The sequence below is a fragment of the Polyodon spathula genome, chromosome 6 (genome assembly GCF_017654505.1).
Source record: "Polyodon spathula isolate WHYD16114869_AA chromosome 6, ASM1765450v1, whole genome shotgun sequence".
Classification (NCBI taxonomy): domain Eukaryota; kingdom Metazoa; phylum Chordata; class Actinopteri; order Acipenseriformes; family Polyodontidae; genus Polyodon; species Polyodon spathula.
In genome coordinates, this window is record NC_054539.1 from 44,724,850 (window position 1) to 44,743,786 (window position 18,937).

At 35.8% G+C, this 18,937-nt stretch overlaps 1 protein-coding gene across 1 annotated transcript in view; it reads left to right on the top strand.

Annotated features, from left to right (window-relative positions):
• macrod2 (mono-ADP ribosylhydrolase 2) overlaps positions 1 to 18,937 on the top strand; it is a 754,657-nt gene that overhangs the window by 6,787 nt on the left and 728,933 nt on the right. The window contains exon 3 of the mRNA XM_041252938.1: positions 4,303 to 4,413. Coding sequence (XP_041108872.1) covers positions 4,303 to 4,413 — 111 coding nt within the window. The remainder of the gene's footprint in view (positions 1 to 4,302; positions 4,414 to 18,937) is intronic.

Consider the following 18,937-nt stretch of genomic DNA (forward strand, 5'->3'; position numbering starts at 1 on the left):
TCTCCATTAGGATTCTTTAAAACCAGTGGAACCACTTTAGATGAAAAACCTCGATCCTTTTGATTTTTGCATGGGGGTACGTTAATTAGGTACTCACTTAATTTGCATAACAGTCTTCATAGTGTGGGAATTGGGAACTGTTCTCGTTATTCCTGTCCATTTTTGATTTTTGTTCGGAACACGAAAAACAGTCGGAAAGTTAAAACACTGCCACAAATGCCCTCCCCTATGGTCAGAAAGGCTTTGATATTCAGGGCCATTGTCTTTATGAAACAAAGTATGTGTAGTGACTACATCCTTTACACAATAAAGCGACCAATTTCCTTTAGAAAAAATAGCTTTGAGCGATTAAGAAATGGTTGTGGTTTAACATTGCAAATTATAGCTCTATTAAATGCAGGTAGAGTGGAAAGAAATAAACTAAACAGTAGTGAAGTACACAATTTAATATAGCTTATTTCAGGAAATCCCTGCCTTGAGTATAGTACCTTGCATCTAAGTTTTTCAGCTTTGAAGAATGCAGTCCTTGCCATTTTTTTGTTGTGTCTTTTTTGCTTTCGTGTTCTCTGCTTCTTTATGACTGGCAATGTGATATTTTAGTGGTATTGACTCGTACGTGATCAACTGAATGACAGCAAAATTTGCAGAATAGTATCCCACCATCCTCATATAGATAATCAGAAAATGCTTCAGCTCTCTCTTTTGCTGAAACATTGTTTTTTTTTTTCCTTTCGTTGGTGCAGTCCCCATGTTGAGTTTCAGTAGAGACAAGTGAGTGAACTCACGAGATGAATTAAGTGAAATTGGCAGGGTGCAGTGCAAATTCGATTCCCAAAATGCCTAATTCCACGATTGCGGAAATTTATCGCTTTTCCGGCAGTAACTTAGAGGACAGATCTCAAACCCCAGTCCACTAGAGCGGACATTTTGAAAAGATCTTTGAAACAGACTTTAAAGTTGTAAGGGGGGAAAAAGTTGTCGGAATGTTAACAATGAAAAGAAAAATTCCAGGTATGTTTATTTAAACAGTAGTAGCAACACATGGGGATGTGTAACACTGTTTTTCAGAACCCCGCTACTTACTCTCTAACATAATCTTATATTCTCCAACAGTTGCTTACTCTATAACTACTGCCTTGTTAAACCCCATGTCTGAGTTTGCTGGGTTCCCTCATACTGATTTTGCTAAAGTTACTCCATCAAGCTGGACTGAATTTGTTATTAAAATGCGACCCACAACATGTTCCTAGACCGGGTTCCCACTTTTCTGTTTAGATCTAGCTTTTCAGTTCTTTGATTCTTTGCCCATTGTTAACTAAAATCATAAATTATTCCTTGTGTTCTGAGTTGTTCCTTCGGCATTTAAAATAGCTGCTGTTAAACCCTTGCTAAAAAAAAAAAAATTGTGAAGTTCTTTGTAATTTCTAGGCCTCTTTCTAATCAGCCTTTTTTGGCAAAAATTGGAGGGTGCAGTTGCTTCATTTGCGAAAAATGAACTTTTCAGTCAGGCTTCAGACCATTACACAGTACTGAAACAACCCTTGTTAAGGTTGTCAGTGATGTGTTAATGGCTGCTGATTCAGGTCCATTATCCTGTCTGTTTCTTTTAGACCTTAGTGCTGCATTTGATTCTGTTAACCATGATATTCTTTTTAACCGTTTGGAAAGTTTTGGTGGTATTTCTAGCTCTGCTCTGCTCTTAGTTGGTTCAGATCCTGTCTGTCTGATAGAAAGCAATTTGTGACAATGAGAGGTTTTGAGGGCTCTATATTGAGGCCTCTTTAATTTAGTATTTATATGCTACCACTTGGCCACATGATTCGTCGCCATGGCATCTCTTTTCATTCTTCTGCTGACGATACTGAAATTTACCTGCAGACTAAACCTGACATTTATTTCACTGTCTCTGTACTTAGACATTGCTTGACCAAAATTAAACTATGGATGCAACAGAACATTTTGATGAGGTAATGTTACAGGGCGAAGAGCCCTGTACATTTATTTGTTTATTTATTTTTAGAACGGGGTCTCCCCCTCCGCCCCTGTGCAATTTTATTGTTTTGTATGTGTTTGTATTCTGATTTATTTTGTGTATTTATGACAGCGTAGCAGTGTGTTGTTTGTTATTGTTTTGTTTTTATTTAAAATGTGTTCTGGCAGAGGCGAGGTCGGTAGCTCGTCCTCTGTCAGGAGTAATTAATAAAAAAACTAGTGCAGAAGGTGGCCATCTCCCGAATTAAGTGATTAATTTGTTACTAATCGGGAGATGGTCACCTGTATATAATCCTGCAGCTCTCGAGGTGGGAGTTCGGAGGAGGAACAAGAGCAAGCGGAAAGAGGGAACAAAACAAAACTAAAATTAAAAACGGAACAATGAAGGCACTTGCCCAGCCTGACCGTAGGTTTAGTTGGCTATTGTGTTCGAGATTTGTTTTTGTTTAATTTTATTTATTTTTGCTCTGTGAGCAGTGTGTTGTTTTTGTTGAAACCTTTTATTTTATTATTGTTTGAAATAAACGGCGCGCAGCGTCTTTTGAATTGCAGTGCTGTCTCTGGGTGTTTGGTTCCTGCATCTGGCCTGACATCACAACAACGCTGTCCTGTCACAGTTAATGATACTTGGCTCTCAGCATCATCTGTGTAAACTTGACAACTTTTAGTCCGGTTATTGATGGGCTTGAGATTAGGGCTAGTTCTGAAATGAGAAATCTTGGTATTATTTAATACCCTAGTCAAGCCTTTGAGTCCCATGTACGGAATGCCATCAGTGTCTATTTTCATTTACGTAATATTGCCCGATTATTTTCTATTCTGTCTTTGTTTGATTTTGAGAAGTTAGTACATGCCTTTGTCTTTTCTAGACTTGATTACTACAGTGCTCTGCTTGCTACTGTCTCTAACACAGGCTTCAGTATGTTCAGAACATGGCTGATCGTGTTTTAACAATCTAAATCCTGGGAACGTGTAGCCTAACTCCTGTTTTGGCATCCTAGCATTGGCTGCCTTTCGCGGGATTTCGTGGACCAGTATAAACATTAAATAGTATTATTATATTATTATTAAGTAGATTAACATTTCAGAGCACTATAAAAGCCGACAAATGGTGGTACAGTACTTGCTTCCTTACTACAGCTGAGTGCTGTCATTTGTTACTCTGCCTCTGTGTTGTGAAGACATGCCCATACATTGAGACTGCATCTTCTACATCCACTGAATAGGTTGGAAGTGTAAGGCAAAGCTTTGCACAAGTTATACAGATGTGGAAATAGATTAGAAACAGTTTCAAAATTCGGTTACCCAAGTACGCCTGGCATTCTTTAATAAAGGCCATATAGGCAGCACGTTCATTGCCATGTTTGTCCCATCCAAGAATTAATTTTATTGATCAAATGAAAGAAAACATGCCTATTCGTGTATAAAAATTAAAACTCTGTTTAAAAAGTAAGCAGGGAGTTGTTTGAAGCGAGGTGGCTATGCTAGATCATACCTGTAGTACTGATTTAACTTGGACACATTGACTTTCCAGTTTGTTTTCTGAAAGCTGTTATTTGTTTTACGTTCTGTTTAGCAGCCTCAGTAGTAGCCTTTCATTTAATGTGTGATTCTGAAGCTAAAAAGCAATCAATTGTATTTTCTCCAAAGTCAAATTACTAGGTGTGCGAAACAGTTTACCTCCATCTGCATGTAAAGTTTATTTGGGAAATGTATTTAACACGATCCTCAGCCGAAATATACTTTTTTTTTTTGCTTTGATGTCCATTTTTGGTATTGTACCTCCAATGCTGAAAACTAGATTTTAGCAAACTAAATCAAAATAACAATGCAACACTGACTTTGTCCCACCTCCTACTGTACAGTACAGGTCACAGAAAAGCCAATACAGGTGCATGGATGGGCTGATTTAAACCATCGTTGTCATGTGAACAGTAAACAAGAAAGTTAACCGCTTTGGAGTATATTTTTTAAATTATATTATTATTATTATTATTGTTATTATTATTATTATTATTTATTATTATTATTATTATTATTATTATTATAATAAAGCATTATTGCATCTTCTTTGGTTTCACTCTGTATGCAAATATGTTCTGCTTACTTCTGTGTACTGCATATTAAAATAGTCATTTTTTTATGTTGGAAACACAAACAAACAAGCATGCTGTAAAATTGTAAAATTCTTTTTTAAAAAGAAAATTTAAGGCGATCAAGTTGAATTTAGGATTAAAAACTTGAGACTTGCCCAACAACAGTTATGAATAGTACACTTGGTCAACACCTGTATTTTACTTTTTTTGACAGGTAAAGTTGATGCGGAAGACTCTTCAGTGCAGACACCTAGTTTGAGTGACAAGGTATCTCTTTACAAAGGTGACATCACTATCCTTGAGCTTGATGCCATAGTGAATGCTGGTAAGTGATTTTTCACATTTTGGTTGGTATTACAGTGGCAGAAAAGTATTATATATATTAATGAAATATGCTCTATTACACATGCTTTCCCAAATTAGCCCACCAACAATCAACCACTTTTGCCAGATGCATCACCTTTTTTTCTTTAACAGTGGCTGCCATGTGATGTGTATTTTACTAAAAAGAGCTGTAAATTGCAGCAGAGGCAGACTCTTAATGTAATAGTGTTCCTTGTAAATTAGGCTGTACCTGTGGCCTGCTGGAAATAATTCAGTAACACCTTGTCCTATGAATAAATAGCCCTGCAAGCTGACTTGTTTAGGTTCTGGTTTTAAAAACATGAAAAGTAATTGCTGTTTTTTGTGTAGTGATGTAAAAGCACAAATATGACATGGCTGCAGGTGGATGTCTGAGGTGTGCGTGTTGAAACGTTTTTTGTTCTGTTCTGGGACTCGAGCCGTTGATTCACTTTATCTACCTTTTTCTAGTGTACTCTTTTTTTGATTTTATATTGGCAGCACTGCGATCTTTAAATTCCCATGTCTGATTTCTTTGCATTTGCGTGGTGTCTTATCCAGTACCTGTAATAAAACAAAATGAAATAATGGCTTTTATAGCCCTAAGAAATGTGTGAATGTGTTTGTGAATGGGCTAATGAGAGGGATAAGGACTGGGTCACATGACAGTTTCTGTTAAAATATTCGCATTTGATACAGATACAAAGTTTGCTTCCAGCGTACATCCACCTTTACTGGCACCGAAGTCATCGTCAATCGTGCAGCAACAACAGCTTTGTTCAACATCTTCTGTTTTCAGACTATAGAGTGTTTTTAAATTGTCATCAAGCAGAACAGCAGTGTCTCGGGTCATGTCCTTTTAGGGATGTGCTTTTGGTACATTTTTATGACGTTTAAATGCTATGTATGTGTCAGCCTTGAAACGTTTAAACCATATCAACATACACACACTATTTATTGGCAGTTATAGCAGACATTATTTCTGACTTTTAGTTTTTTAAACCTTTGAGTAATGATTTGGCCATGACAGTCATTGTGCCCTTTACCAATGTACCAGTAAATGCTGTCTTGTTTTTGAAAGAAAGCAACTTAGAAAGAGGCTTCTGTTGCAGCATTTGCTTTTTTCACTGGTTTAGTTCACATACATTTTTGACTCTGAGATTTCTTCCTGCAGGAAATGTTTTTTCAAAGTCTGTGTGTAGTCCCGCACCACATATCGGGCAAATACACTTGTCTCTTACTCTTGTAAGCAAAAGCTCATTGTCCCACTCTTTGTGGAAATTGTACGTTTTCTGTCTGTTTTTGGACGGACCTGCTTCTGCATCTATGATTCACGCTGAACCGATAACTGCGCATGCGTTCCAGCTTGGCAACTAATCATAGGATTCCAAAACTGCTGTGTATAGGCCTGTGTTGTTTGCTATGAAGTAACACACACACACACACACATATGTATATAATATAGATATCTGTTGTGCTCTGTGGAAGACCTACGGGTCGAAACACGTAAGCCATTGTTGTGGTTTTTAATGTTTAAATAAAAACTATTGCTTTTGTTGAGGATTCCTTTGCGCTGTGGACTTAATTGTAACGGGAGTTGCTGTCTTCATTTTTCCTTTGATGGGATTTCTCACTGGAGGAGACCAATTACCTGTATCCATATGTATTTTTCCACACATTGGGGTATGCAAACTTTTGACATCTATTCTCTCTCTTTCTCTCTCTCTCTCTCTCTCTCTCACACACATGCACACATACAAACAAGTTTTATATTGTAGTGGAGTTATAATAATATAATTGCACACAGAACATACAGGAAAACTGACCAACTTTACTCCATGCTTTTTTACAAAGGGAAACGATTGACTGTTATATCTAAGCGCTCTTGGCTTAAACACACACTCATAAAACAAGTAACTGGGAAGAAAAGTGCAAAAAACGCAAAAACCTTAAAGCTATATTGCTGTCATTTTGAAAAATCTAAAAATCTATTACACTAAGAAGCCACATTTTGCTAATAGGTAAATCAGTTTACCGTCATCGGCACCAGTTCTGCTCTGTTGCATTTGAAACACAGACAACCGCGCATGCGTTTAATCATATACAGTATGTGCCTATTCAGGGAGTTTTCAGGTTTAACCCGAATGCAGTAAAAAGCATTCAGGGGGGAGAAATGGGACCAAACAGCAACTAGCTCAGATATCCTTAGAGCATGGACCACACAACTTGTAGTTAGCAAGTCGAGTGACACTGACTGGGTTTTGCCTGGACTTTTTATAGAACTGTTTCTCCATTTAATACATCAGAAGTCTCCATTAAATCTAAACTTTAATCTGCCTTGACGGCTCTTACTTTTAAGTGAATAATATATTTTAAAAAGTACCGGTAACTCCTTGTTTAAATTAATTGGTTACGATCTCCATGTTTCACCCTCTTCATTTCCAAAACATGTGAGGAACTTTTTAACTGATGTTATTTTTCGCTGTAACACAGAGTTCCTTAGTACAGAATACAAGTGAATAAAATACAAGATGTTGATATTATTACTCTGGATTAGTGTACTTTATTTTACAATGTGAAATATACCTTGGTTTAGATTTGAAACAACACTGCGTGGAGTCAAATGTGAAAATGTAACACTTAAAATCAACACTAACGGTTTACGCTGGGATTTCAACACAGGCCAATTTGCTGTGTACTGCATTACAAAGTCTGTAATGCATCTGCAACAGTAAAGCAGTAGTTCAAGTAAAACAAGTCACTTCTTAATACAAGGGAAGATGTTTCTTGCACATGAGACAAAGTTGTTTTATACATTGTCTATTTGTGTCTTGGAGAATTCACTTAATTTTCTTGTAATGGCAAACACAGTAAGTCTGCATGTGAAATCAGTTAGGTGGTTGTTAAGGTCTTGGTCATACACACCTTTCTCGCCACCACATCTGCTTAACTCAAATTTACTCAAATTCTTGGTGCAGATTTCTCAAGAAGACTACGTGAACAGCAGAAAGCATTGTCTACTATATATGATTTTGCTTAGGGGAATTCTGAGAATGCTTTGGTTTGGAAAATACAAAGATATGTGCAGATGTATGAATTAGCATTCATAGATGTTTTCTACATCTATGAATGGAGCAATAGTAAAATGTGTTCTGAACACCAGTTAGAATAACCTGTCAGCTTCCATTAAATCAGATGTCAAAAGACTTGTGGCACACGAAGCAAAATGTCTTTTAAATGATTCTAGTGCACTGTTAATAAGCAGCTTCATTGATTTGTACTGTTAAGTCATTTTGTCTATTTTTGCATCAGTTGAAGCAAAGACCTGAATGAATACTAAAATGCTATTGGCTTCTTCCAGAGTAAGTTAATATTTAAAGCTTTTTACATTGTACCTCTGTGCTCTATTGAAGCTCCACACCATTTGGAGGAAGCTACAGCTTTAAACCACTATAGCAGGCTTACTCATTACTGTGATATTGTCTGGTCGCTGAAATGTAGTGCTGTGTTGAATAAAACATACAGTGCTCCTTCATTATCAAACAGTAGACAGGAACCACAGGCTGCATTATATGCATTTTGCCTTTTATAATCAGACAGACTTGCCACGATCACACAAGATTATATTATAAGCGAGTACTGTATAATATGGCTTAGGGCCCCTTTTTAGCTTGTAAAAAGTAATTCTAGTCATTAAAAAACCTCAATCTATATTTTAGTTAAATATTTTATTATTTTTTACGCTGTAAGTGTAGCAAGAAGAATTGGGGAAAAAAAACCTATTGCAGCAGTGCTAACAATATTTTTTGAGAGGGATAATATAGCATAGCTCAGGAATAAAAATAAAAAGAATAATAATTTTCCCTGTCCTTCCTGCTTTGAGTTGATAGGTACCAGTGTGAATGACATTGTGCGAGTGCAGTGTAAATTTAATGGGTAATGTTAGTAAAGAAAGTAAACTGGCTGCAACGCCTCATACAGAATGTTTAAACCTCAATCCGTCAGAGCTAGGTGGTTAATAAACAGGTGAGGAGAGGATGAATTTGAATCCAAATGCGATTTGACAACTTAACGGGCAATTTCAATGATCGCTATTCCATTGTGTTTGGCAGCTTAATTTGTCACACAGAATTTAGATCCCGCTATATTCGATATACTGTACGACTCAAATTCAGAAGCATGACCAGTAATGCAGCATTAAACAAACCTGGCTGAATTTTATATATATTTTTTAATTTAATAAAAAAATTTCTGATCACATTTCTGTATTTGGTTTTTAATGTCTTCTATGTAAATTCAATTCTTTCTGTTACTGATGAAAGGCATTAGCACATAGTAAAACAGTGAAAACCTATAATTTGTTTTCTTTTATTATTGCTTTATTAAAAGCATAGCTCAAATCCAGTTGACTGCTCCTTCCTTTTTTTTTTTTTTAAACATTTATTTTTTCATTGAGGAATTAATTATTGATTTTAAATCAGGTCTGTATCATTAATGTAGATGCATGTAATAAAATACATCCTAGTCTGTACCACCCATTATAAGACTGTAATACTCTAGTTAACCATCTGCTTAAAAAAAACCCAAATAAAAAAAAAAAAAAAAAAAAAACACGTTTTATTTTAGGCCTACAGACTGTGAAAAATGTTTTGACAACTGTTTTTTGTTTTTTGGGTAGGTGCCACTGGTGCCTGTAACACCCAAAATCCTGTCTTCCTGTAAAAACGTATGTCAATATACGTCAAAAACGTATGTCAATGTCAAGTTCACTATGATATTGGTCTGTGAATAAATCAATTAAAAAACTTGGCATATTGTTTCAAACTGAATTGCGAGAAGGACGGTACATTGACTACAAAGGTCTGGAAGCTCAGAAGTGTTAACACCAGCAGAAAATGAAATACAGTAACCCCAGCAGGAGGGATGGTGAACAAACTTGTGAGTACTGTTGTGTAAAAATGTGCACTGTTGAAAGTAATTTTGTCAATTTGTGCATCAGTTGAAGGTTGAAGCAGAGATCTGAATGAATACTAAGATGCTATTGGCTTCTTCCAGACTAAATTAGTATTTAAAGCTTTTTACATTGTACCTCTGTGCTCTATTGAAGCTCCACACCATTTGGAGGAAGCTACAGCTTTAAACCACTATAGCAGGCTTACACATAACTGTGATATTGTCTGATTGCTGAAATGTAGTGCTGTGTTGAATAAAACATACAGTGCTCCTTCATTATCAAACAGTAGACAGGAACCACAAGTAATAGGCTGCATTATATCTGTTTTGCCTCAGACAGACTTACCACGATCTCCACAGCCTTGTATCTCAATTGTAACTGTGCTATAATAGTCTTTTATCTTGTAAAGAGCTTTGTGATGGTGGTCCACTATGAAATGCGCTATATAAAAATAAAAATAATATAAAAGATTACATTGTGAGTACTGTATAATGTGGCTTAGGGTCCCTTTTTCAGCTTGTAAAAAGTCATTCTAGTCATTTAAAAAAAGCTATATTGTACAAATATTTTACATTTAACAGTTGCTTTCAAAAATTTAAACTAAGAACAATGAAAGACCAAACAAAAAAAGGTTGTGTTGCAAACGTACCATTAACACACTGCCCCGAAAACTTTTTAAATAAAGAAAGTAATTATAATGAAGAGCTGAAACGCAGCAGAAAAGTCAAGACTTTTTTTGAAAAAGTGAAAAGGTTGTGGAACATGTATAAGATTGTGGAACAAGTGCTTGTCAGTGTAGCAACATATCTAAGAGAAATTGCAACAGCAGTAAGAAGGTGCTTTTAATTTCTTCTATAAATACACACAATGTATACAACTTTTTTCTATCATTAGAAACAAATGTATACCTGATTTATAAGATTGAGTACAAATAGTTATTGAAGGAGTGATCAAAAAGTGGGTTGCACTCGTGCACATTACAGTAAATACACATTTATAAAATGTCTTATACAGAACATAGGTGTTTGCTGCCTTCAAGGATGCGTTATATAGGACAAATGATGGTAAAATGTTGACCAGTGGTTGTTGCCTGCCTACCATATGTACAATTTACAGTATATAAACAATACGTTTATAAACGTGAATATCAGTGGCACTCTCTATCATCCGTGGATGTAAATTGAAAATAAGATCTGTCAGTAACATGAAAAAGTAGATCACCATGACCTAGCCTGTATCCACTGTATTCTTGTGTAAAAATGTAAGTTTGACAAACATGCATGTAGAAAAATGTCTTCATATATCCCCAGATTCTTATATTCTGGTCTTCTAAATAAATCGAGTTTAATCACAGTTGATTTAAGCGTTTATCCTGATATAGTGTGTAAAAACATATACGGACGGATGGACAACAGACTGACTAATACGCTTTAATAGTGTGCTTCGTCTCCATTTTCTCCACAGTTGGCCAGTTAGACAAAAAATAAAAAAGCTAGACAGGTTTGAAATTGCGCGTTGTTGGCTTTGCCGAAAAGCATGGCAATTGCAATGCTTAAAGAGAGTTTGGAATTAATGAAAAAACAGTACGCGACGAGACGAAACAAAGACCAATTAAAAAATATATCGAAAGAAAAACAAGCTGATAGAGGAGGAACGTGTTTATGACCCGATGTAGAAAACATTTTATTTGCATGGAGTACTTTTTAAATGTCTTTACTACATAATGTCACTTGTTCTTCAAGTCACAATGCAGTGGTACACTTGTAAAGTATGTGGTTGATTCTTTTTAAGAAAACAAAATGAATGTATTATTGTACAGCTGGAAGTTTAATGTAATTGTACTGCACCGTATGCAACACTTGATGTTTTGTTTACTGGTTATTAGATGGTGCACTGTTTAGTTTGTTTTTTTGCTTTAATTGATGCAAGCAGCACTGTTTTAGTACTTTTTAAATCCGAAATTAATTCAGAGAATTTGTATGCAGCTGGAACTATATTGTCTAAGTGTGGTTATGGAAAGAAATGTTCAATAACACAGAGATATGTTCTTGAAGTGGTTGGGTACTTGATAAGCTAAAATAAAATAGGTTAATACAGATGTGATGTGGGCCCTATAACTTGATTTTACTAAATTAGGTTAATTTTAAATCAATTAGGTTATTAGAGATGTGATGTAGGATGTATAAACTTGATTTTACTTACTGGTGCTCTGTTAATTATTACTTTTTAAACCCATTAAAGTACCAATTATCAATGGTTTACACTGTTACTACTGCAATTTTACAGTAGTGTTATATCTGTATGTTGGTGTACTTAAATTGTACTTTAACTCATTATTTTAAACACAAAAAAGGTGTTTTCCTAAAATTTAAATCTCAAAAAGGAGGGAGCCACTTTTACACCAGTGTGACCTAGACAACGATTTTTAAAGTGAGTGTATAAATACTGCAGCCTATATGTAGTAGAATAACTAGCAAATTAAATTAACTGTATTGTCTTTTCTGATCAATCAATACAAAAACCTACCACTTTTTTGTTGCATCAACCATATAGTGTGGTCAGGAAGAATACAAACATGATCACATTGAGATGTTACTGTTTTAACTTCTGATTTTACGGTTTTAACTGAAACTATAAAACACCCCTGATACAAAAAAAAAAAAAAAAAAAAAAATGAAATCGGTGAAGAGCCAATAAACACCACAAAAACAGTGGAAATGGTTAATCAATTCATGTTGACTTTACCCTTTTTCCATTAAAAAAGTAAAACCTACTACAAAAATAATAAATACATTTCCCAGTGCTGCTGGGCAATTCCTTACTTGCATCTATCATTGATTCGTTCTGAATACTTTAAACCCGCCCCAACTACTGAGTGACAGCACATTCCTACATATTCTATTGGAGACTCTGCTGGTGAGATTTAAAAAGAGATTACAATCAGGATGGAGGCTTGTTAGTGGGATTTAAAGCTGTATTACAGTTAAGATACAGAGGATTTAAAACGCAATTGTGCGAAATGTACAAAAATGCCTATTACACAAAAACCCCAGAAGAATGTGCCTGTGACCATTTCGTTGTGGAAGACAGCAAAGGAAGGAAGGTACAACTTAAGTGTGCAAGTACTGTCGAGTTACTACTATACATATTGGACAGAAAAAAACAAACAAACAAAAAAGGCTCAAGCATTTTGGCAAGTAACCGAAAACACTAATTTCATACAGTATATCAAAAACGAAAACCCAGAAAAAAAAACTATTTACATAGCTAAAAATAAGCACCAAAAAATACAACTACTAAAAAACGAAAAACAGAAGCCCTGTGTATATATGTATGAATTTTATAGTCAGTTGGGAAAAATGCAGCCAAAATCTGACACAAAGAATATAACATTTGTATACATAGTACATTATTTTTTATGAACCAATTAAAATTGGTTATTAAATTCAATTACTTGTGGTTGAGCCACATCCGAATTAATAAATTTGCTCACTTTTAACTTTGTGTTGGTGTTTTTTTTTTTTTTTTTTTGTATGCAAGATTTTGAATTAGTATACCAAGACAGCTTGATCTATTACTTGGAGAGGTGTGGCTCGCTGATTTTAAAGTAAATTACAGGAAGGTAAATTGCCACAGCCATTGTAATTGGTTTCTAATGTTCATAACAAATTATCTCTAGCTTCAGTCTTTGGCTTTACATGCTCCATTTATTTCAAAGTCAATTAACGCCATTATGTTGGGGGAGGGGGAGGGGGAGGGGGAGGGGAGGAGGGGGTCATTTGTCAGTCGTTGTTTTAAGACCCATTTTCATTTGTGTCTGGTCTCTTATAAATGCTTTTAGAATTATTAGGTTGTGCTTTGAAGAAACCTTCTTTTGTAGTAATAAGCCATTGAACAAAAAAGTCCTGTGGTGTAGTTGCAATTGCAAAGGCGATTTGATTAGGGCCTTGCAACCTGACCCAAACCCGACGGGACCCGACTATAAGTATTGGGTTCGGTGTAATTTTAGTAAAAACAGGTTTGAGTCGGGTTATGTAGTGTTATATCAAAGAGTGCAAATGAGCTTTTACTTTGAAACAATACTGCTTTTTGGATTTCTTTTATGTAAACAAATGTTACATTCACTGTGTCAGATTTTTGCCAGGGTTTTTCCCAACTGACTATAAATTGTATACAGTAAAATCTCTTAATGTGACCATGTTTCTATTCTTCCTGACCACTTAATATGGTTGATGCAATAAAAAAAAAAAGTGGTAGGTTTTTGTATTGGTTGATCAGAAAAGTCAATACAGTTAATTTAATTAGCTAGTTATTCTACTAAATACAGGCTGCAGTATTTGTTGAAACCTTGTGACTTAAAACCATACAGTCTGTACTGTTACCAGGTAAATATTTACTGTAAAAATCGATGTCTAGGTCGCACTGGTGTAAAAGTTGCGCACTCCTTTTTTGAGATTTACATTTTAGGAAAACACCTTTTTTGTTTTTTAAAAATATTTAGTTCAAGTCCATTTAAGTACACTGTCAAAATACATCAACATGTAGATATAACACTTCTGTAAATTCCAGTAGTAACAGAGTAAACCACTGATAAATGGTACTTGAATGGATTTAAAAGTAATAATTAACAGTAAGTAAACTCAAGTTATACATCCTGCATCACATCTCTATTAACCTAATTTATTTTAGCTTATCAAATACCCAAACACTTTGAAAACGTATCTCTGTGTTACGGAACATTTCTTTCCAAAACCACTTAGACAATATAGCTGCATATAAATTCATTGTATTAATTACAATTTTAAAAGGAATGCATTAAACAGTGCTGCTTACATCAGTTAAAAAAGCAGAAAAAAACAAACAATAAACTAAACAGACACCATACAGCTGCTCATTTATGTCCATGTTAATTTTTTTTTGTGCAGATTTCTTTTAGCGCTCAAATAAGAAATACAGACAGTTTTCAAAACCAATTTTGCTATGTATTTTTTAAACACACTTTTTTATTGTTTATTATGAAAAATGGAAATAGTATTTCAGTAGAACTTAAATAATAAAATAACAATGTGTTTACAATTATAGCATTATAATATAGATCACAACTATATATACATGTGTCATGTGTGTGTGTGTGTGTGTGTGGCACATATATAGATATATATATATATATAACTATATATATGTATATTTATATATATATGTATGTATATATATATATATATATATATATATATATATATATATATATATATATATATATATATATATATACACACACACACACACACACACACACACACACATATATACACACACACACACACACAGTGCTTTGCAAAAGTATTCAGACCCCTGACCAATTCTCTCATATTACTGAATTACAAATGGTGCATTGAAATTTCGTTCTGTTTGATATTTTATTTTAAAGCACTGAAACTCAAAATAAATTATTGTAAGGTGACATTGGTTTTATGTTGGGAAATATTTAAAAAAAAAAAAAAAACTGAAATATCTTACTTGCATAAGTATTCAACCCCCACACATTAATATTTGGTAGAGCCACCTTTCGCTGCAATAACAGCTTTAAGTCTTTTGAGGTAAGTATGTACCAACTTTGCACACAGTGTTGGAGTGATTTTGGCCCATTCTTCTTTGCAGATTTGCTCCAGGTTGTTCATGTTGGTTGCACGACGCTTGTGGACCGCAGTTTTCAAATAGTGCCACAGATTCTCAATGGGATTGAGATCAGGACTTTGACTGGGCTACTGTAGGACATTCACCTTTTTGTTCTTGAGCCACTCCACAATGTTGCTTTGGCCTTGTGCTTGGGATCATTGTCCTGCTGAAAGGTGAATTTCCTCCCAAGCTTCAGTTTTTTAGCGGACTGAAGCAGATTCTCTTGCAGTATTTTCCTGTATTTTGTTCCATCCGTTCTTCCTTCAATTGTAACAAGATGCCCAGTCCCTGCTGATGAGAAGCATCCCCACAGCATGATGCTGCCACCACCATACTTCACTGTAGGGATGGTGTGTCTTGAAGCATGGGCAGTGTTAGGTTTGCTCCACATATAGTGCTTTGAGTTTTGGCCAAAAAGCTCTATCTTGGTCTCATCTGACCACAAAACCTTTTCCCACATCGCAGCTGGGTCACTCTCATGATTTCTGGCAAACTCCAGACATGCTTTCAGATGGTACTTTTTGAGTAACTGCTTCTTTCTTGCCACCCTCCCATACAGTCCAGTGTTATGCAGAGCTCTTGATATGGTTGACTGGTGCACCATTACTCCACTCCCAGCCACTGAACTCTGTAGCTCCTTCAGAATGATTGTTGGCCTCTCTGTGGCTTCTTTCACAAGTCTCCTTCTTGTTTGAGGGACGGCCTTTTCTTGGTAGTGCCTGGCTGGTGTGATGCAGTCCTGATTATTGATCCAACTGTGCTCACTGGGATATCCAAACACTTGGATATTATTTTGTACCCTTTCCCTAATCTGTGCATTTGTATTACTTTATCTCTAACTTCTGTAGAATGCTCTTTGGTCTTTATTTTCCTTCAGATTCACAGCCTTACCAATGATCCAATGAGTGGGGAAGCACATAACCAATAGTTTATGCATTCTATCTATTCTATCAAACATTTTAACTTTATTTGTAAAACATTTGTTTAGCGGTTAAACTGCCGTAAACTAAAGGACCCCCTAAAATGCCACCAACACCTTTCACTGCAGCAAATTGATTTCTTTATGTACTAAAGGCATCCTGTTTAAATTGTGAACATATCCAGCCTTGCTTAGTTTATGATAAAATCATCATATGATGTGGTAGGACTGCAAGTTTGTATTTAAAAAAAACAAAAACAAAACAAAAACCACTGGTTTATTCATAATGGAAATCTTGTGGAGAAATGTTTTACTTAATTTGTTTTAGTAATAATATTATTATTATTATTATTATTATTATTATTATTATTATTATTATTAATAATAATAATAATAATAATAATAATAATAATAATAATAATAATAATAAGCAGTCTTTGGCTAGATGGACTAAAATACATATACAGGTATGAAACTTTTGGTCCACCTAGCCAAAGACTGCTTATTTGGGCCACCATGAGGGTGCTAGTTTTTGACTGTTACAGTAAGCAAGTTTAATTACCCATTTTAATTGCACTTTCCAAAAACAGAAGTTGCCCTAAGAACTATTTTATTAGACATTCATTTTATATTGACATACACTGAGTGTACAAAACATGAGGAACACCTGCTCTTTCCATGAAATAGATAGACAAGGTGAATCCAGGTGAAAGCTATGATCCCTTATTGATGTAACCTGTTAAATCCACTTCAGTCAGTATAGATGAAGGGGAGACAGTTAGTTAAAGAAGGATTTTTAAGCCTTGACACAGTTGAAACGTGGATTGTGTATGTGTGCCATTCAGAGGGTAAAGGGGCAAGACAAAAGATTTAAGTATCTTTGAACAGGGTATGGTAGTAGGTGCCAGGTGCGCCGGTTTGAGTATGTCAAGAACTGCAACGCTGCTAGGTTTTTCACACTTGGCAGTTTCCTGTGTGTATCAAGGATGGTCTGCCATCCAAAGGACATCCAGCCAACAGCAGGCCAGTGGTCGAAAACGGCTCACTGATGAAAGAGGCCAAAGGAGGCTCACACGAATTGTGCATAGCAACAGACGGGCTACAGTTAGTCAACTAACAGTCCATTACAACATTACGGCCGAAAGATCCGTAAAAGAATGCACAACTCGTCGTACCTTGACACGAATGGGGTATGGCAGCCAACGACCTAACAGAGTTCCACTTTTTTCAGCAAAACACAAGAAACTGCAGTGCAGTGGGCTAAGGAACGAAAACACTGGACACTGGAGGATTGGAAAAACATTGCCCGGTCTGATGAATTCTGGTTCCTGCTGTTTCACACTTATGGAAGGACTAGGGTATGGAGAAAACCCCATGAGTACATGCATCCTTCATACTGCGTGTCAACATTTCAGGCTGGTGGTGGTGGTGTGATGATGTGGGGTGTGTTTTCATGGCACACACTGGGCTCCTTGATAAAAGTGGAGCAACGTTTGAATGCCACAGGATATCCATCTGCTAATTAATTTTTTCAGCAGGACAATGTCCTATGCCACAAGGCTAGGATTGTCCAGGAATGGTTCCACGAACATGACAGTGAATTCAGCTTATTGTAGTGGCCTGCCCAGTGACCAGATCTCAATCCAGTTGAGGATCTGTGGGATGAGATGGAACGAGCTATTCGGAGTAGAGATCCTCTACCAGCCAACTTGACACAATTGTGGGAAGCATTGGAGTCAACATGGGCCAGCATCCCTGTGGAACGCTTAACACACTGTAAAATTAATGGAATGAAATGTTGCAAACAAGGGTTATTTTGAAAACTGAAGTGTATTTTTCTTGTGTCTGCATAAGAAGAGCATTACTTAATGTAGAGCAATTCATTTTATTCCGCTGCCTTTATTCTGCACATTATTCACTGGAGTAGAAAGAATTTAATCATCTCATTTCACTTTAATAAAAAACAGTCAGCAAAAAAATAATTAAGGAAGGTACATTGGTCAAACCCCCCCCCCCCCCCCCCCCCCCCCCCCCAAAAAAAAAAAAAAAAACCCAGAAAACTCTAGATATAATTTAAATACCAATATTAAATTGAAATGTAAACAGTACTAAACACAAAAATTAAATCAACTGTCTATATACACTACCAGCCACTGTATACACTACCAAAACATGGGGGCTATATACAGATCCTTGACATAAGTAAATAGACACAACGTAAGCATACAGTATGTCGAGCTGCACACTGCTTGACTCAATACGAATCGACAATGTATACACCAACTTTCAACTGTGTATTGGCCTATTCATTATGGAGCCCAATGTTTGCGCTGACACCCCAGAAGGCCCAATATGTATAAGGCATATTTATGTATATTAAGTTACTGTGTCTATCGGGGGCAAGCCCCCAAACCTCTACCTAAAATGACCTAATAATATTCATAACATGGGTCCTCAAAATTATTGTATAGAATTCCTAAAATGGTGCATAAACGGAGTCTGTAAACTCAGATTACAAGCCACTTACACTAGCGGTTTAGCATTGGAATATGAAAAACTGGATTTGCTAAATTGTAGACTACCAAGGGAATGTATTATTCCTTATTAGGCTGATACGTACTTCTTTCTAATCAATATTATTACTTTGCGTCACCTTATAAAAAAGTCGCTAATAAGCTTTGGTTGTTTCGAAGCCAACTGAAAGCGTTTAACTAATGCGGCTGTGGTGGTATGAACTAGAGCCCTGCAGTGTGACTGGGACATGATAACGGAAGCGGGAAAAATGTACTTTGTTGCGGGTGGGACTGGCTGGATGGGAACATACTAAATCACTCATCTGTTTATCAAGAGTAGGCTAATCCGGTAATTCCTAATTCCTCTTTTTGTGTAAGTATTTAGCTCCCATGCTCTGAATCTGGGTCAGGTCAGAGAATCTTAGGTCTTGCTGTCATTCTGTGA